The 21,880-nt window shown below is 46.2% G+C and overlaps 1 protein-coding gene across 5 annotated transcripts in view; it reads left to right on the forward strand.

The window, feature by feature from the left end:
- ME3 (malic enzyme 3) overlaps positions 1-19,147 on the forward strand; it is a 128,955-nt gene extending 109,808 nt beyond the window's left edge. For all 5 annotated transcript variants that reach the window (XM_074816311.1, XM_074816314.1, XM_074816313.1 and 2 more), the window contains 8 exons: positions 1,780-1,889; positions 13,605-13,702; positions 14,903-15,016; positions 15,666-15,771; positions 16,346-16,488; positions 17,332-17,505; positions 17,939-18,037; positions 18,864-19,147. In XM_074816311.1, coding sequence (XP_074672412.1) covers positions 1,780-1,889; positions 13,605-13,702; positions 14,903-15,016; positions 15,666-15,771; positions 16,346-16,488; positions 17,332-17,505; positions 17,939-18,037; positions 18,864-19,025 — 1,006 coding nt within the window. In that variant the 3' untranslated portion in view covers positions 19,026-19,147. The remainder of the gene's footprint in view (positions 1-1,779; positions 1,890-13,604; positions 13,703-14,902; positions 15,017-15,665; positions 15,772-16,345; positions 16,489-17,331; positions 17,506-17,938; positions 18,038-18,863) is intronic.
- The last annotated feature ends 2,733 nt before the right edge of the window (positions 19,148-21,880 follow it).

Here is a 21,880-nt window from a genome sequence, read left to right on the forward strand (position 1 = left end):
GGCAACCTATTCCAGTGTTTCACCACCCTCATCATAAAAAATTTCTTCCTTATATCTAGGCTGAATCTACCCTCTTTTAGTTTAAAACCATTACCCCTTGTCCTATCGCAACAGGCCCTGCTAAAAAGTCTGTCCCCATTGTAGTCCTTTTCTAAAAGCAAGTACAGAGAATGTGAAGCAAGTGAAAGAGCCAGTCCTTTTCCCTTTTTGAGACCAGAGGGTTTATGAAGCAAGAGTTTCTCATGACAGAGAAATAAAGGAGCACAATGCATGTGCTTATCATTGTCTCCTTGCTGAGAGACATACTTGAAATTGAAAATAATAACAAAAAATTCAAGGCCCTTCCAGGAGAGCCTGACTGCCCACACTGCAAGTGCCATGAAAAGAGTTTTTCATGACAGGAGCCACGGTTCTCAAATGAAGCATGTTTTATCCAGTATCAATTTCTAGTTTAAAGCAGGGGTATCCCCTAACTCAGATTTCAGTGGCAAAGGAGGAAAGTCTAAATGGGAGGTATGTAAGGTGATGCTGCCTCTGCACTGCTTACAGTCCCAGAGAGGCTCAGGTCTCTAACACAGTGCAGCTATTTAGAGCCCTTTCACCTGCCTGCAGCCCAGAGGTTGCTATTAGTTGCATTACTCATTCCCCAAGCTTCTCCCACTGCCCTATCCCATTTATGTGACAGAAAAGAGTACTTAGAGCCCTTTTAGATTTTATTTGCAAAGCTTTAATGCAACCTAGAGTCACTGAAAGTGTATGGATATGAAGCAGTCTGAATATTACCCAATTTTTAGAATCTGCACGCTTGCCCTATTACTGGAAAATTATGGAAAGTTTGCAATTATTTCCTGCCTTCTGACTCTATGGGTCACTAGCTGTCATTGTGTGCTGGTTTCCTGCAAAGCAACTCAGTGGAGAGAAACATTTCCAAAGCACAAAAATGTGGCTATGAAATCACCCCATGAAGCACTCAGTCCATGGGATCCTACAAGCAGGTTTTTTCTCATCTCTTGGTCACCTACAGTTGAAGTGGGCACTTGTTGGTGTCCCTTTAACTGATGTTCCCTTTTCAGTCAGATTTGCTGTATTGCAACATAGCAGTTGGAATATCCATTGCAAAAGAGCATCTCCTTCACTTGGAGAAGCTCCTCAGTAAATACACCACTGAAAATTTGTCATACCAATAGTCCAAAGATGCATTGGTAGATATATATATATAAGTAGAGAGGTTGGTGCTGGTCTCTTCTCACAGGTGATTAGTGACAGAACAAGGAGGAACGGCTTTAAACTGCAACAGGGGAGGTTTAGAATGGACATTAGGAAAAAATTTTTCACAGACAGAGTGGTCAGACAGTGGAATAGGCTGCCCAGGGAGGGGGTGGAGTCACCAACCCTGGATGTGTTTAAGGGTCGTTTGGATGAGATGCTGGGGGATATGGTGTAGGGGAGAACTTTGTAGAGTCGGGCTGAGGGTTGGACTTGATGATCCAAAGGGTCTTTTCCAACCTGAATGATTCTATGATTCTAAGTATATAGGCATACATATTAAGAAGCCCCTTGAATTATCAATACAATTTATACTTGGTGACTCCACATTTCTGAGTGTATGGACCTTGGGAAGGGTGTGATCCTGTTTGCTGTTACTGTGATATATTTCTCTTACAATACTTTTATCTCTGCACTAGAGTCTCTAGCTACATTGTCCTGCTAAAAGATATATATATTATCCTATGTTGTGGAAATATTTTTATCCATTTTTAATTACTCTTTAACTTGCAGGTATGGCATGAATTGTCTGATCCAGTTTGAAGATTTTGCAAATGCTAATGCTTTTCGTCTCCTCAATAAATACCGCAACAGATACTGTACATTCAATGATGATATTCAGGGTAAGTACTGTTAGGAAAATGCAAATTTAACCTTCACCTTGTCATGAGGAAAGGTGATTAAGATCACAAGACTGTTTATTATACTCAGATGTGTCATAAATTTTAGGGTTTACACATAAACATTTAAAAATATAAACAAGAGCAGAGCAGTCTAAGTTGAAAAGTGAGTCTCCATTGTTTTTAGGAATTCAGCTGTTCACTGCAGAAATGTTGTTCAAGGGAGAAAATGGATCATGTACTTTAGATTTTTAAGGTAATTTAGAGAGTTCCATTAATTTTCTAGAATTTAGCTAAAACAATGATGACGTTTTAACAGTTATACAAGGCTTTCAGTTTCCATGAGCCAGTGGTCATTAGCTGATCCTGGCATTGTTCCTCTATTGTTATGCTTCTTATTACATGCACAAACGAAAAGGTAGACGAGCATCTTTCCTCTCCATGGATGCTAACTCCACGGTAATCTGAGAACAGATACGTTCTCTCCTAGAGTGATTAATGTAACTCTTCCAGCACCAAGGAGAAATGACAGCAGCAAAGCTGGGGCTATAACTAGCATGTCTCCCAGGCCTTGTGAGGCTCAGCAGTCAGCAGAATTGCTCAAATGCTCAGAGGGATGCAAGCTGCACATTGGTGGCATCCTGGTCTGGTGCTGACTTTGCTTTAAACCATTGGAAGGGCTGTTTGCCCATCTCACTGGGACAAGATCTTCCCAAGTAATTACAAATAACCAGTTCTTCTCCTGTGAGTCCCTTCATCTTTTCTTCTTTTGTCTAGTCCTGCTTGCAACATGCAGAAATTTCCAAAGTTTGTTGATTTATTTGCAGTTAGTTGGGCTTATCCTCACTTGTACTTGAAAGAGACTGAAAGAAATGCCAGTGTCATTTTTCACACAATGCTTGTTCTTTTGTGAGTAGACTTTCTAGCACTATTTCTGCATCTGCTACCCATCTAGCAATATTTAGCCAGTGAGTGTAATGGCTTGTTCATATCTGTCATGGCACAAGAGGGAGTAAGCCCCTGGCTTTGGGAATATAGTTGGTGTGACGGGATGCTAGTCCTGCTCAAAGACACTTTCAGGAAGAGAATTTGGAAGCAGAGGAGCTTAAGGCATTTCAGAAAAGGTGAGATAGGTTCTCCTGTACAAGAAGACTCATTAGGTGTTCTTGCCACCCACAAAAGCTTTCAGTGGAGAGAGAGGCACAGAAAAAGGAGATACATTTTTGAATTGGAGTCTTGAATGGAGAAACCAAGAACTCAAACTTTTCTGGAGATGGACAGATGAAGCCCATAATAAAAAACCAATGATGTGAAGATTTATTTTGGATTAGTTGCTTTCTCTGCAAGTGGAAGGGGACTCAGCAGCTGAAAGGAAAAGAGACCAGGCAATGTTGCAGATCTGTGGGCGTGGATGTAGGTTTTCTTGAGGGAACTAGAATGAATTGGAAATGTTTCTTGGTGAATTGGAATGGTTTCTTAGATAGAGAGAAGAGAAAGAGGATATTAAAGCAAAACCAAAAATTCTGAGTGGGAAGCAGGAGACTATTTTATAGTGTCTTTTTGGCCATAGGTGATAGCTACATGCCTCAGACAGTTCCTGGGAATTACTCCCTCAGAGAGGCAAGCCACATCTAGGAGGATGCTGTTAAATGGCATTGCCATAAAATGAACCTTGTCTCCTTCTCTCCGGTTAGATGTCTGTCACAGTGCATGGGAGATATCGAGTCCCCTGAAAATTTCCCAAGAGTCCCACCTGTTAAAACAATAGGATTTTTACCTCTTACTTAACTCCCTTATATTCTCAATTTTTTTCATGTAGCTGTCAGAAAGAGAAAGGGGTTCCAAGCCATGGTCATAGTCAGGAATGAGTTTTGGGGACCTTTGGGAAGCTGATGTAACTTGGATCTGATCAGTTAACTCTGTCTTAGAGTCATGTCAGAGATTAATGGAGTTGCAGCTGGGATGAGTAGTCTGGTTTACCCACCCTAATATACCCCTCTGTATCCCCAGATGATATGAGAAAGGTAGGAAGTGTCATTATCTCACTTACACTCTCCTGTTCTTTGGTTTTGCCTCAGGCTCTCTCTTTTCTAATGTGCTGGTATTTCATGACTTGCCTACTTTTAAAAAGTGTGAGAGTTCAATGCAAATTGTGTTTTAAATTATTAATGAGAATTATACAAATCCTTGTTTAAGCAGGCCTGATTCATTTTACTCAAGTCAGGCAAGAACAGACCTCCTGAAGCCTGAATTATCCCAGCTTCTGAGTTGGCATTGTTTTAAGTAATTTGATTTAAAAACACATTTTAGGCACAAACAGTGCCAGTTAGATCAGGCCTGAGCTATGCTAATTTAAACTCATTGCCCATTGGTTAGTGGGACTCTGAATGCAATGTGCCAACACACACACACACACACAGATGAGATGTGGGAAGAAAGTATAAATTGCTTCACTTAATCTCCCTTAGGCCTCCCTCTTGCTGCTCCAGGGCCTACACAAACAGCAAGCAGTTTAAAACACTAACACCTACTTTTTTTTTGTCACACAAATTACTGTATTGCCAAAGCCATCCTAACCCCACAGAAGTAAAGTGACTCAGACTCCTTCCAGTTTGAGCCAGCCTGATGATGCTGAGTGGGATGCCTGCCAGGTACCACAAACCGGACGAGGTGATTGCTGTCACTCTGATGGGAGCTAGCAGGAGCTGGCTCGCAGTGCCCACGCGTGGGAGCTCCCCATTAAGGGAGTGCTTCTCCTTCCTCTATGGCGGTGATGACATCAGTCTTTTCCCAGCTCTGTCTGGGTTCATGCAAGGGGCAACAGCTTCAATTTCAGCTCTACAGGAGAAAATTGATTGTCACTTCTTCCTTTTTCCCAGTAAAGTACTAGGGCAGGCGGAGAAGCGCATAAGAAATCGGAGGAAGCTTTAGACCCTGCTCTTTCTCTTCCTGCTGTAACTTTGCTCCACTTAATTGTGCACAGTGATAAACAGAAAGTAGTCTTACAAAGGTGTCAAGTCTTGTGAATCTCTGAGACAGGCATCTCTGGCTTCCTGCTTCATACAAGAAAATATATTAAATCATTTGAAGAGGTTAGTTTGGAAGGGACCTCTGGGCATCACCCAGCCCTCACTCAAATAAAAGGGGATTTCAAACTTAAATCCAACTTTGACATTAGATCGGGTTTCTCGGAGCCTTGTCCAGCCAAATAATTTTCAATATCTGCAAGGATGGATATTCACAATCTCTTTGTGCTACCTGTTCCAAAGTTTTCTCATCTTCCTTGTGCATTTTTTCCCCTTATATCTAATTGGAATTTCCCTAGATGCAACTTGCGTTCATTGTCCGTCATCCTTTTGCTGTGCACCTCTGAGAAGAATCCGGCTTCTTTACAAACAGTCAGTAAGTCGTTGTGGACAGAAATTAGATGCCCTCTTAGTCTTCTCCAGCCTATTCAAACCCAGGTCCCTCAGTCCTCTTTGTACACCCTGATCATATTTATGGCCTTCCTCTGAACTTGCTCCAGTTTGTCAATATATTACTTGTGCTGAGAGCCCTGAACTGGAGATGCTAGTCTAGAGGTGACCTCAAAAGTGCTGAAATACAAAGAAATGATCACTTTCCTTGACCTGCTGCGTAGACTTCTGTTGACACAGTCTAGCAGGCTGTTGGCCTTCTGTGCCACAAGGGCGCATTGCTGGCTCATCTTCAACTTGTTGTCCACCATTACCCCCAAGTCTTCTTCTGTAAAGCTGCAGGACTTTTTATTTGCCTTTGGTGACCTTCATGAGGTTTTCCTGAGCCCATTTCTCCAGCCAGCTGACATCGCTGTAAATGACAGTCATACCCACCAGTGTATCAATGACTGTCCCCAATTTGTAATCATCCATGAACTTGCTGGGGGTGCACTCTGTCTTATCATCCAGGTTGTTAATAGAACTTAAATAGTATCAGCTTCTTTGTACCACTGACCAGAAGCCTGTGAACCTAGCAGCCCAGCCACTTTTTCACCCACTTGATAGTCCACTTGTTCAGTCTGTATCTCTCCAGTTTGTCTACAAGGATGCTTTGGGAGATTATTTTAAAGGCCTTATGCAGGTCAAGGAAAGCAACACCTTCTGCCCTCTCCTTGTCCACATAGCCAGTTGTCTCATCATAGAAGGCAACTGAGTTGGTCAGGCATGATTTGCCTTGGGAGATCCATACTGTTCTCAGTCACCTTCATGTTCCTGGATGTACCTTCTAGAAGATTTGTTTTGTAATCCCCAGGTACTGAGGTTAGGCTGACTGAGCTAAAATTCCCTGGATCCTTCTTCTGGCCCTTCTGAAGATGGGTGTGACATTTGTCTTTTTTCAGGAATTAGGAATCTCCCCAGTTACCAAAACCTTTCAAAGAATGACTTTGTAATGCTATTGGCTATGTACCTCATCATCCTTAGACGCATCTCATCAGGTCTCATGGACTTTGTCTGCTGAATAATCCCTGCTAAATAGGCAGGAGTCGATAGAAACCCTGTAAATTTGCACACCTAAGGCTCTCAGCATGGGACTAAGGCTCTGTGTGGCACGTGCCTCACTGTCCGTGTGGTAAAGAGCCTATCTAATTCCAACGCAGCCTTCAAAGATGTCCACTGAGTAACCAAAGAATCAGCAGGAGTTTGTGCCTGGGCTAAGCAAAGTGGGATCAAACATATCGACCTGTGATTGGAATTGGTTGACTCGTCTTGCTGAGCAAGAATCTTTATGCTGCAACAGAGATCCTTCAATATCATGGTTCAGTTATCTGATCAGTCATAACAGAAACATTATTCACTGTGAGAGTGGTTGAACACTAGGACAAGTTATGCAGAAAATCTTTGGGACTTTTATCCTTCAAGAAGGCCCTAAGCAGTCTAATCTAATTTTGAAGGTAGCCCTGCTTTAAGCAGATAGAGGACTAGATGACCCTTAGACATCTCTTTCAACCTTATTTTTTCTATGAAAAGTTAATTCTCCTCGTTGATCATACCCTCCATATTCACATATCAAACATGAATTCTTCAGACACAGGTTGCTTACTCAGTACTGAAGAGCAGAAATTGTTCTGCAAGTTTAGTCAGAGTTGCAGAAAAATTAAGAAAACTCTAACATGTTACTTAACTGTATCTGATCATGTCATTCAAAAGCCTTGCACACATATGAGCAGGGCAGAGGGAATAGTGCACAGAAGCATAAAACCTACTGTCTCCTGGCTCTGGGCATCTTCAGCAGTCTTTTAAAACTAGACCTGATAGAACTATAAGATTGATATCTTCTCAAAGAACCACCAGTCTGAGTGTTTCAGATATATCCATATGCAGTCTGAGATACTGTAAACAGTCAGGATTTCTAAAATCCTGAACACCTACACTGTGCCAATGAGACTTCTTCAAGGCACTTCAAGATGGGAAACCCCAAATCACTAGCCACATTAAAACCACTTAGCCTTTTATATTCCCAGAGTCCCACCACAACTGAAGTAGTCTACAGACAATGCACTGGGTCATCACTTTGGCAGAACCTCTCTGAGTTTTCCCAGTCATTAGAGCAATGATTCCCCTTTGTTGTTGTATGTGTGACTGCTGATGAGCCTCAAAATACCTCTTGACCCACCAACCACCTTTTCTCATTAACCAAGCAGATAACCTTTCCATAACCTTTCCATCACACTTCAGGAAGCAGTGTCTCAGCCTGGAGGAACACTGCTCCCACACCTCTGCTGAGGTTGGGAACAGGCTGACTCCAGCACTGCAAATCTGAGCAGCTTCAAACATTTGGGCAAGTTAGAAATCAATCATGTGCAAACACGGCCTATTTTGCAGGTTCATTTCCATGTGCTGTGTGAAGCAGGCGAAGCTAGTTTTTGGCTCAGTATTGACTAATTTCAGCAGATTAAAATGGTACAGTATCTTATTTTGTTGTTTCAGCTGGTGTGGAAAACGCATCAGTAATTATCACAGGAAATTAAGGAGGGGGGGAAGCACAATAGGAAGGGAGCGCTGGACGATACCCTGCTGCAGAACAAAGCAGGCTATGTCCTGCCAGGCAGCTCCTGAGCAGCACGCTTTCCCTGTGGGGATTTACCCGGCCTGAAGATAGATGTGGAGATGTTCGCAGTCGTGTAGGAGTTCACCATTACCAGGCCCTCTCAGACGTGCTGTGCCCTGCAGCAGAAGAGGCTCCTGCATTTTCCCCTGATGCTACTACATTAACTATTCAAGGGCCAGCTCCTAGACTTGTGTGTAAATCACACATTGACTGCTAAAACAGCCAGGTCAGAACAGTATGGACTCCTGGGTGTAAACAGGCCTGTGTCTTGGGCTTAGCGATACAGGGCTCTAAAGATCTGGCCCGTATCTTCTGTCATTTTGGGGACTGTAGTATTTGTTCCCCTTTCCTCTCCTGCTTTTCTTGATCACTGGATGCCATTGCAGACTCCACCTCTGCAGCAAAGAACAGCATATGGTCACCTCTGTGTTGCTGCTCTGTGTTAAGCTGTCTGTGATCTTTAAGTCCAGGGTAAGGAGACAAAATAAACAGGAGAACAGGGCTGTGCTCTGACCTGTTTTAGCTTGTTGGTATAAAACAGCATCTACGGGGTCTCCACTGCTGCAATGGGGATGGGGATGATTTCTTGCGAAGTGCTGGCAGCTGCCTGGTAGCCTCTGCCTGCGCGGAGGAGGGGGTTCGGTCTGCCCCTGGGCACAGCCCGTGTGCTGTGTGCTGGCTGGCACTCTGCGCTCGCAGCAGGGAGGGCAGTGCGGCACGCCAGCGCTGCAACATCTTTTTAAGGTGCTGCACTGTACAGTCCAAGCACTTTACAGTCGAAGGATAAAAATCAGGTACCTAGAGATGACCTACATCAGGCATTTACTTTAAGATGAGCTCTGCATTTCCATTGTCAGACAGCTCTTCACCATACCACTGCCTCTTCTGGGTCACCAGTGTCCCTAAATCTGTTTGTGGAGAAAGCAAGTTCCTTCCCTGAGCATCGATGCTTTGCATTTTACTTCTGTTCTTGTTGACTTGCTCCACACCATTTCTTGGTTTATTTTCTTAATGTCTTATAGAGGCCCTTTGGGGGGAAGGCTAACACTAGCCCGCAGCCATGGAGGTAAAGACCTTGAGCTGCAAACACTTCGGCAGCTCTTTGCTTCAGCTTTGTGGTGTTTGACTTTTGATTATGTATTTGGAGTGGATCTGGACAAGCTCCACTCTGCTTTCCAGTAACAGGCGGAACTGCTGCAGGGACTTAATGTGAACCAGGATTTGGAAAAGCCCTATGCTTCCTCTGCATCCATAAATTTAGATATATTTTCTTGGCTGCCCTTAGCTGGAGCTGTTAAACGGGTGTTTGCTGTTCCCTGGGCCCTCATCTTGGCATGGTTTTGACGAGGCAAAGTGTAAGCAGGCGGGGCAAGGGTAAAAAATAAAAGATCAGGCTGAATTTGGCCATCTCTTCCACCAGTGTGCTGTGGAGAAGGGGGAATCACCCACACGGGTGTTGTGTGAAGAAACAGGCAGCGGCGTGGCTGTGTGCTCCCATTGCTGCTGCTATCAGAAGGATTTGGCATGGTGGTGATGCTCTGCTCCGCTCAGCCAGCGCCCAGACCAGGTGGCAGGGCAGTGCCACCCCTCAGCAAGGGGGGATTCCTTCCTCCAAGCATCTGCAGGGTCCCCGCTTCCTCCCATATCCCCTGCTTAGCCACCGGGTGCTGTCACAGGCGGTACAGCCTTGACATTGGCACTAGGCAGCACTTCCCCTGTTACACTCGTGCCAGCACTGCCCGTAACTCCATTTCAAAGCTGCTCACTCCTCCTCTGTCTGCTGTCCCCACTCTGAAGGAAGGATAATGTCCCCAGGCATGGGCGCCTCTGGACTGCAGCCTTTTCCATCTGTGCAGTGTCTTGCAGCTGTGGAGCAGCTCTTTCCCCTGGGTTTTGCTCCAGTGTATCTCCACTGACATCTACTGGGGCTTGTTCTTACACTAGTGCAAGGGGAACATCAACCTCAGAGGGGGTTTCCTTAATGTTTTACAATATTCTGAATGTGCCTGAGTGTCAGAGATTAATTCTTATGACATGGCCATTTTCCTGAGTGTACCTTAGTTTTAAATGCCTCTTTTTTTCTCTGGTCCTGCTGCTCTGGACTCCCCAGAGAGTCCCCTGAGGTCTGCTTGCTATTTTGTGATATTCTGTTGAGCATTCAGTTGAGTCTTGGACAGATGGGATGATTTGCGAGCATTTTCCTTTCTTCTCTCTGTGCCCCTCCATATCTCAGCTCAGATACAGACCAGCCAAACTGGCTCTTGCTGATTACTTAAGGAAGTAGTTATCTGCAATAGAAGCATTCAGCCTCTTTGGAAAACAGATAGACCAACGTGTTGAAGGGTAGTTGTTTTTTTCTTGTCACAACTCATGGTGAGGAGTTACGCCCCCCCATCTCATTTTGTGGTCTTTTCAGAACTGGAGCACAATGATTAGCCAATTCCTTACAAGAACCAGCTGTGAACTCTCCTCCATAGAAATGCTCTATTGTTCCATGCTCAGAAATTGTAATTATCAAAGAAAAATATTAAACTGAGGCCAAGGTACAGTAACTTTGTTACTTGAGTAATGGGGGTGAGGTGCAGTTTGGGAGATGTGGAGGGATTAGAAACACATTGGAAAGAGAGGAGGAGGATTAGGAATGGCAGAGCTGAACAGAGTCCTGCTGTTAGTCAGAGCTGCAGTGCAAGTGCAGGGGGATGAGTAACGGCACACCCAGTCCCACGGGGCTCTGCTCTGCAAAATGCACGCTGCTCTGCAGACTGAATCTCTGCACCCTTTCCTTCTGTATGCCCCACTTCTCAAATTCCTGCTAGTAACATCTTTAAAAAGACCATGAGTCCCTCTGCTGAATGTCCCACAAGCATTTTTCTTTTAAATGGGTTTGCAGATACCAGCATTTGTGCCATCAGACTTGACAGTCATAGGGTATAAAGCAATTTTGCCTGGGTCAGGACCAAGAGAAACAAGATCTTTCTTTCTTTTAAATACTTTCCAGACATCTATTGTTGCTAATGCTGTGACCTTACACTTACACTGTCACAGTGTAACTGTTCTACTTCTGGATCTTTCCCTCTGATCAGTTCCCTACTCCCACCTACATGGGGATTTGGGGACTTCTGTGCATGGTAAGCCTGGGAGATAGCGTGTGAGCGTGACTGTATGCGTAAGTGTTCGTATTCTACTGCATGTCACAAGCTTGGTGTCGCTGACAACTGTGGCACCCTGGTCTCTCCCCACTTCTTTACAGTTCAAACTGCCAGGGTGGGATCCCTTCCTCCACAGTTTAGATGTCTGCAATAGAAGTGTCTACATGTATTCCAGTTATCTCGTCTCTCTTAAAAAACTGTGGTGGTAGTGACACTTTTAGGGTGCATTTCATTTGACCCACTTCAGGTGTCTGCTTTAGCATGAGCAGGATCATACATGCTTGTTTAGAGGAGTCCCATCCTTAGCATCTGGCACAGCAGCAAGCCAAGCAGTCCTGCTGATCATGGGCTTACCGGAACACAGAGAATGAGCATGGGCTAGCTATGTGACACCCATGAAAAGCAAAATCTAAAAACTAGGCAATTATCTGTTTTTCCTTTAAATTCCTTGGAATTTTCTAGTCTGGTGGCATGGCATTTTGCCAGGTAAATACATTACTCTGAATACAGCTTTAAAAGGCAGAGATTTAGTGCAGGAGAAGCAAGAGGAAATCCTTCATAGACATCCTTCAGTTGTCTGAGTTGACATGCTAATACTGAAGCAGCAGACCACTCAGTGCCTCCTTCCGTCCCCACTAACTCCCTTTGAAATTCACTGAACTCAGATGGTCTGGGTCTGGAAATAAAATGCCACAAACTCTTTTCTGAGCTAATGAAGGGAATTCATCCTTGGTGCTGAAGCAAGTGTCTCAAGTGATTCATTGCAAGAAAGAAGTTTACGAAGCCGACAACCATTAGTCTAGTCCATTTTGTGCTTAAGACTTGTTCTTGTGATGCTCTCATGAGTAAGAAATGATGCTGCTGCCATTCTGTACCAGTGTGCCTGTGTATGGACACCACAGTGCTAATGTTTGCTGCAGGAACGTGTCCACTGTCACCCCTGCTAAACGAGAATCACTCTTAAGTGGCACTAATTATTAATTTTTGGAGAACTAAACTCATCTGAGTTATAAATGCAGAATGTTGGTGAGCTAATGGTACGGCTAAACACCTCTGCTCTGGGCAGCAAAGATTTTCTTTGTCAGAGTAGATTATATAGGTTCTCTAAGCAAAATAAACCATGTCAATAAAAGTTACTTCTCTGCCAGAGTAACTGCTCCCACTAGGTTTTCTGCTTGCATGGAAATAATGAGAGAGTAAATCATTCCCCAGTGCCATAATATACCAGTAGATCTCTAGTTTAACTATGGCTTTTGCACTAAAGAAAAGGAGCAGGTAAAACTGGATTTATTTTCTCGGTCCTTGACAGATGAGGCAGCACCATCTGCTGGTTTCACTGCTCAAGGCCACCTTTGCTCATGAGCTGCTGGGCTGGTGGCCGATACCTGTCAGCACCCCAGGCCCTAAGGACCTTGTAGGGGGTCTCACTGAAGCACTGGCTGATTGAAACCCTGAAGCACTGACTGATTAAATGGGCAGGAAAATAGGAAATGCTAGAAATTGGGTGAAATCGGGTTTATAAGCCTAAAAGGGTTTGTTGTCCATCCTACCTGTGACCACTCACACAAGACTTGGTACTTGTGGCCTCTGTGATTTCTCACAAAGCTTCTGAAGATGAGAATGGAGAGACCAGCTTTAGAGCTGGGGACAGCATCAGAGCTGGGGCACATCCGAACTGGTATCCTTTAAAATGCTGAGGAATAAATCTAATGGACACAATGATCCTTATGGGTCCCTTCCAACTTGAGATATTCTGTGATAAAACTGCCTCCTTCATTCCTAGCTCACCTGTAACACTTGTGTCCAGCTTGCCCAGGTGACATGAGATACCACCAGTGCCTGAATCCTCATTAGTCTGTGCCTTACTGGATTTCTTCCCACCATGTTCCTTCACTTGGGACAGGACATTAGATGAATCCTATGTGTGATTGATGTGGGGGTGAAGGTTTATTCAGTCTAGACATCTGCCTCCCTTGATGGATGGGAAGCTGTACATATCACAGTGGCTGTAACAGCAGGACTCTGCTCTCCATGTACTGGATTCTTTCTCACTAATCTGGGACCAGCTCATGTTCTCAATCAGGGAAGTTAAAAAAAGAGAAGGTGCTGGGCTGTGAAGGTAAATGAGAAGAGGGTGGTAATTTTGTCATCACGGAGGATTTTGTGACAAGGGTGTGCAAGTTCAGACCACCATTCTGCTACAGATGTCTTATGTGACCTTAGACAAGTCACATGCATCTTAAACCCTGGGGAGTTAGGTATTAACTTTTTCTGGCATTCTAGGATTCAGTGTTCCTTTGACTCTACATAGAGGGAAATTGGTGTTCTCCTGCCTTGCAGGGGTCTTCTGAGAATTAATATTTCAGAATAGGGAAGGCACTCTGATCCTTTAGTGATAGGATCTAAGAGAATGGTTCCTACCACAAGGTTTCTAACAGCTTATCAGTAGGGTAGACAATCCATTTGCCAGGATGTCCATCTCATGGTGTTTCTCTCTTTCCAGGCACTGCGTCTGTTGCAGTCGCTGGCATCTTTGCAGCCTTAAGGATCACAAAGAACAAGCTCTCTGACCATAAGTTTGTTTTCCAAGGAGCTGGAGAGGTAGGAATGTTCTTGAGTTTGTTCCTAAATATGATCTAAGTTCAAATTTAGAGAGATAAAAGTAAACCATGAAACTTCCTGCAAGGCTTGGCTTCATGAGAACAAAGCACAGAAGCAGGTTCCTTGTCACTGGGCAGGAGTGGGCCTCACAGGTGGATCTTGCTGCTGCGTAGAAGTTGCCAACAATCTTTCAGTGACCTTTTGGCCCATGAGTCCTGGACAAACTTCCTGGATGCTACAAGGCCACCCATATCTCAGTGGGGCTTTAAATACCTGGAGGGAAGTCCCTTATGAGGCAGGGTGCTGCAGGAATATTAATGAGTCCGGTTTGAGTCCTCAGGGTTGGTATTTAGGGTAAACCAGAGCCTCCTTAGCAACAGAGTCAAAAGGACTCAGACCCAAAGAACTGTAAGAACAGAACCTCACTTTTTGGAGTCAGTCATATTGTCCCCATGGCAGAAGTCAGGTAGTCTGTATGGTGCCTTTCTCAAAGAGAGGGGGAAGAAAAAGTCTCTGATGCCTGGACTGTGGACTAAAGGCATTGATCCAGGTCCTGGCTCAGCTCTTGCCCACCTGTGGGACTTTGGGAAGGTCTGTTACTCACTGTTTGTCTACGCTTTTGTGAAACAAAGATTGTTCTCTCTCCACCCCTCCTGGCAAACATGTCTGTACTGGTCACTGTCTCTGTGGCACAAAGACCCTCCTGCCTTGTTAGTCCCCGTCTGGGCAGGAGGGCCAGGCACAGCTGTAGGACCACTAACACACACAGCATGTCCAGGGCTGCCTCCTCAGGCAGGAGTGGGCGAAGAGGACTTTCCTTCTGGCCGCACCTCAGATGCAGCAATCCCACTTTGCTTTGAGTTCCTCTGTACTGGCATCGTCACCAACGTTTGCTCAGTGTCTGCCACTTTTCCTCCCCTGCAGCAGTGTTTTAAATGATGGACACAGCCTCTACCTGTCAAGATATCACCTCTACTGCTCCAGACTCACATCCTGCCCTGCTGGATGATTGGGGTTTTTTTTATTTATGGCAGCACCTACAATTCTAAAATCATTCCCATGCCATGGCGCTGTACAGCTATGGAGCAGGAAGCCTCCCTGCTTTCTGCAGTGCTGAGGGATGATCCAACTCATCTAAAATATTCCCGCCCCCCAAAAGATGATGGTACCCCAATGAAATGTTTATATACTGTATTCCAGGCTGCAATGGGCATAGCTCATCTCATCCTCATGGCCATGGAAAAGGAAGGAATTTCACGAGAGGATGCCATCAAAAAAATTTGGATGGTAGACTCCAAGGGACTGATTGTGAAGGTAAATTTGTCTCCAGAGCTGAGCTCCACTCTCATGCCACCTTTCTGCAAGCTAGAGAGAGGCCAGAGCAGGCAGATATCTTAGACCCCTGCTCAGCCCTGGAGTAAGGCCTGCAGTTTTACTGGTGTCAGTATAGCTGTTCCTGCTTTCAGAGGACTAAGTCTCATGGTAACAACAGTGTACCAGCAGCACTGGCTGCCCTAAAGACAATGATACACTGCTGGCTGTGGTCTCAAGCAGTGCTGGAAGTCTTGTGTGTCATATGGAGTAGTACAACAGCAACACTGTGCCCTGCTTGATGATCCAGCTTGGTCCAGCTCTACTCTGCACTCCCTGGGTCCTCAGGGCCTCTGCCCTTGTCCCTCTTCAGACTTGAGGAGACTTGTGCTGTGGGTACAGCTTCTCTGCTCTGGCAGCCAGATCCTTCCTCCACACAGTCAATGTATTTTGGAGGGTGAGAGGAGCAGAGACCAGCCCCATGTGACATTACACCAACAGCTCAATGCCTGACTGGCTGATGCTGCAGTCCTGCTCTGTGGAATCTGGTTTAGGTAGAGGGCCAAGAGATTAAATGAACTGATGAGTTACTGCGTTGTGTCTCCACCTTTTGCCAACAGACCAAAGTTTGATTCCTCCTTTTTCCTCACAGGGCAGGAGCCACCTGAACCATGAGAAAGAAATGTTTGCCCAGGACCACCCCAGTGTGAACACACTGGAAGAGGTTGTGCAGAAAGTGAAGCCTACAGCAATTATAGGTGGAGTTCCCTTAGCACGACCTTTTCACATCAATTCAGTTCTTAAGGAGAGTTTCTGCCTTTCTTCCAGGGCCTCCTTTTGTTCTCCTAGTCAAAACAAAATAAGCTTTTTATACCCCCATTTTTTCAGTTCAGTTCTCCACATTCTTTCCCCTTTGTGGGGCACAGGCTTCCTCTCTTCTGGAGTTGTAGGAGGTGCTGGGGGAGGCAGGATCTGGGGCTCTCGGCAGCAAACATGGCCCTGACAGGCTGGGCAGAACGAGGATGACAATAGGTAGCTTGGGCAGGTCTATGGGAGGCAAAGTGCTGAGCCTTTGGGAGGCATAGTGCTGCAGTCAGACTGGCCTAAACACTGATCCCTGCTCTGCCCAGAGGAGCAGGGGGCTTTATTTTGAGACAAGCTTTTAATCTCACCATAATACAAGAAAGAAACATTCTGACATGCATCTCCAGAGATGGAGCCTGTTTCCTCCCACAGTTTATTTACCAGTGGAGGCATTCAAGAGGGGTCAGCCCAATGCACTGAAGTCAGACAGTCAGAAAGCACCATCTCACTCTGCTGTTGTTGTTTTAGGTGTCGCAGCCATTGCAGGAGCTTTCACTGAGAAGATTTTGAAGGACATGGCAGCCTTCAATGAGAGGCCCATCGTGTTTGCCCTGAGCAACCCCACAAGTAAAGCAGAGTGCACAGCAGAGCAGTGCTACCGCCTCACCGAGGTACTGGAGCTCAGCGTAGGGCAGCTGGGTGCTCCGGGTACACTGTGGCCATGACTGTACCAAGGAAGCCACAGTGGTGCATGGTGGGTGGACAAGGGAGTATGGGCATGAGTTGAAATAAGAGAGGTTCAAGCTGATCATAAAGAAACACTGTGAGGAGAGTCAGGAGGTAGAACAGAGGCCCAGATTGCTCATGCGGTCTCTGTCCCTGCAAGTTTTCAAGACCAGACTGGATAAAACCCTGAGCAACCCAGTCTGATTTCGTAGCTGACCATGCTGTGAGCAAGAGTTTGGGTCCCTACCAGCATGAATTACTTTGTGATCCTCTAAAGAAAGCACTTGCCTCCTTCACCCATAGCTGTCTGAGATGTCCATCCTCCCAGGTTACTGCCCCCTGTGTTTTGCCAACCTAGTTGTTTATGTAATGGTTTCATCACCCAACTTGGACCCAATGTCACTGAAAAGTTATCGTCATGTGGATTGTCTTGGTGTGAGAGAGGAGGCCTTGCTTCACTCTCCCCTTTGCCCTCCCCACCAGCTGCTGCTGGCTACAGCAATCACACAGCCTTCATCCCACATGAGTCTCTCTTCACACTCCATAGATGGTTAATAGAGGAGGAGAGACTGCTCGGTGGCCCTGTCCATGTCCCTGTTCATGGCTCCAGGGACCAGGCCCTCCAGAAGTGTCACCTGGAGATGGCTCTGGTGCAGATGCCTCTCGCTGACTGGCTGGAGATTTATCCACTTGGTCACCAGAGTCCCCTGAGCACAGATCGTTGTGAGCAGCAGAAATGTAAGACTTCTGTTCTGAATTTGGATGCCTCTGTCTCTCTCTTTGATCAGGGCCGGGGAATATTTGCAAGTGGGAGTCCATTCTCAAAGGTAACCCTGCCCAATGGACAGACCTTCTTCCCTGGCCAAGGAAACAACGCCTACGTCTTCCCAGGAGTGGCACTGGGAGTCATTGCCTGCGGAGTCCGGCATATCTCTGACGATATCTTCCTCATCACCGCAGAGGTTTCCAACCGGCATTTAACTAATATTTTTAAAAAGATGATAAGCGGCACATGCACCTACTTCAGGTGTTTTCAAGAACCTGACCTGGGGCAATGTGTTGAGTGAAAATGGCACAGCCTCGGCAAAAAAGCTGCAGCCTTTTGCAGTGTCAGGGAAAGCTCACGCTTCCATTGCACCTACAGAGGTGCAGGAACCATGACAGGGTTCTCATTCTCCACAACTGCTGCCCTGGTACAGCACTTCTGCCATTCTGGCTCCAGTTTTAAGTCTGTAATGAAATGTATACACACACATATTTCGAGTAGTTCAGCAGTCCCCACTGAGAATTAGTCCCAGCTCTGCTGCTGCTGAGGTTTCAGCCACATTTCATGTAATGCTAGTGAATGTGGTATGTGCTTGAGACCATCTCTGTAAACTACTTTTCTCTTTCTAGTCTATTGCTGCCGAGGTGACAGAGCAGAATCTTGCAGAAGGAAGACTCTATCCCCCCTTGGACAGCATCAGAGAGGTGTCTCTCAAAATTGCTGTGAAAGTGAGTATTTCCACTTTCATTTCTACTTTCCGTGGTAGGGAGGGCAGGAATTGCCCTGGCATCATTTTTTGCTTTGTTTTCTAATTCAACTTATTCTGCAGCTGAAAGCAATGATTCTCAGGAATCCTTCCAGCCAGAATCGCTGCTTTGATTTGTCCCATCATTAAAGCCTAAATGTGAAAAATACCTTCTGATTCTGGGTGCCTCACAGCCCACAAAGCTCTGCTTTATTGCTGGGAGCTGTGAGTGCTCAGCACTTCAAAAAATCAGGTTGAGGTTCAAATTCAAACATGAGACAAGTTACTGAAAGATTTTAGGTTCCAAATTGCTATTTTGGAACCTCTCCTGTATTTGATAGGGGCCTAAGTACCTAAATACTATTCCAGATCTGAGCTTGTTGTCTTAACTGTGGGATTGGTGCCCTCTGTACATCAAATTTGTAATTCCTGTTCAGGGGACACCCACTGAGGATCACACTCGTCTGCTAGGAGTTACTGGCGGATGTACAGTGTAGCTGAGGAGCTTAAGGGTGTGAGCGGAGGTGGTTAAAGAGCTGCTCTCCTTCTTTAATTGCACACTCCAAACATTTTGGCAGGCCAGGGGTGTGCATTTCTAAGCAGCCAGTAATTGCAGACAGATTGCATTCCCTCACCCAAGGGATGAAGTGCAGCTGACTCAGGGGATTGCACAGAGAAAAAAACAAAAAAGGACACAATTCTGAGGGGAGGAAAGAGGGAAGATACAGCCAGGGCCAAACTGCAGTTGGCTTCAACTTCATAATGTGCCAATGTTGTTTCATCAGCTCATTTTGCTTATCTTTTTTCAGATTGTTGACTGGGCCTACAAGCATGGTCTTGCTTCTTGGCACCCCGAGCCAGCAGACAAGGAAGCCTTTGTGAAACAGCTCATTTACAGTCCTGATTATGATTCGTTTGTTATTGATGATTACAGGTGGCCCCCCGCAGCCATGCAAACACAAGATGTATAAGTTTTTGTGAAAACTGTTCTCTCATTTTTACCATCAGTTCCCATGGCTTATATCGTTGCTGATATAAATGCACCTCCAGGCTTGCAGAATGATAAAAGTAAATGAATCCAAGTAGTTTTTTACTTGCTGCTGCTTTTTTCTCTGTGGGAGTGTATCAGTAGGTAATAAAACAGAGTCCAGGCTGGGCAGTCGGTACTCTACCGAGGGAGACAGACTATGCAGCCTGTCCCAGTCAATTAGCACTGCATACTGCTGCCTGCTTAACACACTGTCTGGCTCTTAGCCTGGGAGAAGCCACGTGGGCCATCTCAGAAGCAAAGAGTCCCATTCCTAGAGGGAGTGACTGTGGGAAGCTCAAAGCCCTACTGGCAGCTGTATGCGTGATCATCCCTCACACACGACAGCCCATGGCTCTCTGGATGTGATTAGAAGTGTGTGCATTGCCCTGGGAGACCTGCACGCTTGGACTTTGAAAGTCCCCAGTGTTAGAGGAGTCTCATCCAAGCCAGGCTGGTGCATAGGTCACACAGCCTGGCACTGTTCTGTGCCCCATCGCCCTTGGAAACAAACCCAAAAACCTCCCTCAGTCCCATGGGGACAACAGACTCCTTCCTCTCTGCAGTCCAGGCTCTCACCAAGGGCACAGGAGCCAAGGTGCATACAGGGCGGGAGCTGAGCTGGAGACCATGGCACCCCCAAACCCACACACAGCCACTCCACTGCATCACTGCACCTTCTGCTGGGCACTGCTAAGGAAGCAGTGCCACCAGCCAAAGGCCCTCCGGGGGGTCTCTCCATGTCACAGAGTCCCAGGGAGGCTTCCCCTAGCCCTGCAAAATTGTCATACCCCACCAAATACTATCCCAGTGGGATGACGGTGTTCCTGACCATAACTGGGAAAGAACAGAGGAGCTTGCTTCTCAGCATTCACACACACCAAGGCCAAGGCTGGTTACCACAGTCTTTATTTAGTATCTAAGTGGCTTTTAGCACCAGGAAAAGCATCTCATCCCTTTGCTGATGAGCCACAGTCTCTCCATGTACTTGTAATGCCAGCACCTTCCATGCTCCTCACATAGGTAGATCTTCTCACTTAGGCTAAGGAAGGAAAGAGAAAGCTGTCACATTTCAGGTTCAGGGAGAGACACTGAGAAATATTCGCATTTCCTGAGCAAGAGACCTTGAAACTGAGGTTTCCTTGCCTTTTCCATGACTTCTGAAAAAAACTTAACTGCTTTTGAGAAGGAAGGTAGCAGGGTGGCAATTACGTTTTTTGTTTCAGAAAGGTGCCTACACAGCTTCTCGTACTTTCTTTCCTCTTCTCCTTCCCATGCACCTCCCCACTGCTCAGTTAAAGGCTTGACCTTTCTGTGTGTTCAGCTTCTGGGCCTGTCTTCTAAAATATTAAGGAAGAATGGGGGGGGGGGGAATAAAGGCGGGGGGGGGGGGGAGGGGGGGGCGGAGAGAGAATGCCTTTTAAGTGGAACCATGAAGAGAGGAAATTTCCCTGAACAGTGTAGGAGCATCAGGTAGTGCTCAGCCGATCTCATGACAGTCACCTCTTCAAACACTGCCAGCAAGAAAGGCTTCATGCCTCCACCAATGAAGCCAAAGACAAGACGTGTTTTGACGGGTGGCTTGAAAGTCTTAAATCTTCACTGTTCCAAAAATGAGACTTCCAGAAGCATGGTTTATTCCTCAGAATACTGGTTCTGGTCCAGCTAGTCTTAGACAGGCAAATAGGGAGTGCAAGAGAGGGAGCTTCAAGCCATGCCCTTGCCACAGAGGGGCCTCTTTTTACCCTCTGGGTTTGTCTGATACCTGTCATGCCTTGTAGAGATGAGGCCAAAGAGAGAGACAGCAGCCCCTGCCTCCTCTTTGGAGGCAACAATACTCCTGGGACCTGGGTACCTTCAGCCCTCAGTTCCAATGGCGGAGGCAACAGCTGTTTTGGGGGAAGTCTGAAAGAGCCTTCCAAACCTCAGCCCTTCTCCCTATAAGTGTCTGAGCTGTTTCTCATTGGGCTCCAGGAACAGGCCAGGGCGTTGAACAAGCTCAGACACGCACAGAGTGATCCCAAGAGCGTGTGGTCTCTCCCCATATCATGAACTCAGCCCTGATCACTGTTACCATCTGTTGTTGTTTAAAGATTGTAGGCAGCTAAGTACCATAAAATGGATTGCTCGCTCCCTGGCAGTGGCATGGGGAAGAGAATCAGAAGGGTAAAAGTAAGAATACCTCTGGGCTGAGACAAAGGACAGATTAATAGTTAAAGCAAAACCTGCACACACAGGCACTCCCAGGAGTCAGCTCCCACATTAGATGTTCTGTTAGGTCTTTCATTCATCCTTGCTTCTTTTCCACCACCTGCCCCTTGTGAGTCTGAAGAGACCCTTCCCCAGCAGCTTTTACAGTGCTACATGCAGCCCAGTCCTGGAAACAAGAAAACAGGATCCAGGCCTTGGAAATGTCTCTCTCCAGCTCCTTTCCAAGCAGTGGGCAAGCCCTGGCACTACCAGATGGCACAAGAGAAGCTGCTGATGCGGTCAGCGGCCAAGGGCTATGGAGGCAAACGTACTCACTTGGGAAACACGACGTCACTGCCAGCCGTCTGGGCAGGGGCGTTCTTTCTGCCTGATGCGGCTGAATCTGTCGTCCCTGGCCTCTGCAGGAGAGAGACAGCCAGGTGAGACCATTGCCAGGAAAGGATCCTGTTGCTAACCAAGGCAGCTGGCCTGTGGGCTGCTAAGGGAGAAAGCTGCCTTCTGGCAGAGCTCCCTGTCCTCAGCGTTAACCCCTCTTTACTAGGAGCAGGAGCTGCACAGTGAGCTCCTGCACCTGGGTGATAACACTGC

Source organism: Strix aluco, chromosome 2, assembly GCF_031877795.1.
Source record: "Strix aluco isolate bStrAlu1 chromosome 2, bStrAlu1.hap1, whole genome shotgun sequence".
Lineage (NCBI taxonomy): Eukaryota > Metazoa > Chordata > Aves > Strigiformes > Strigidae > Strix > Strix aluco.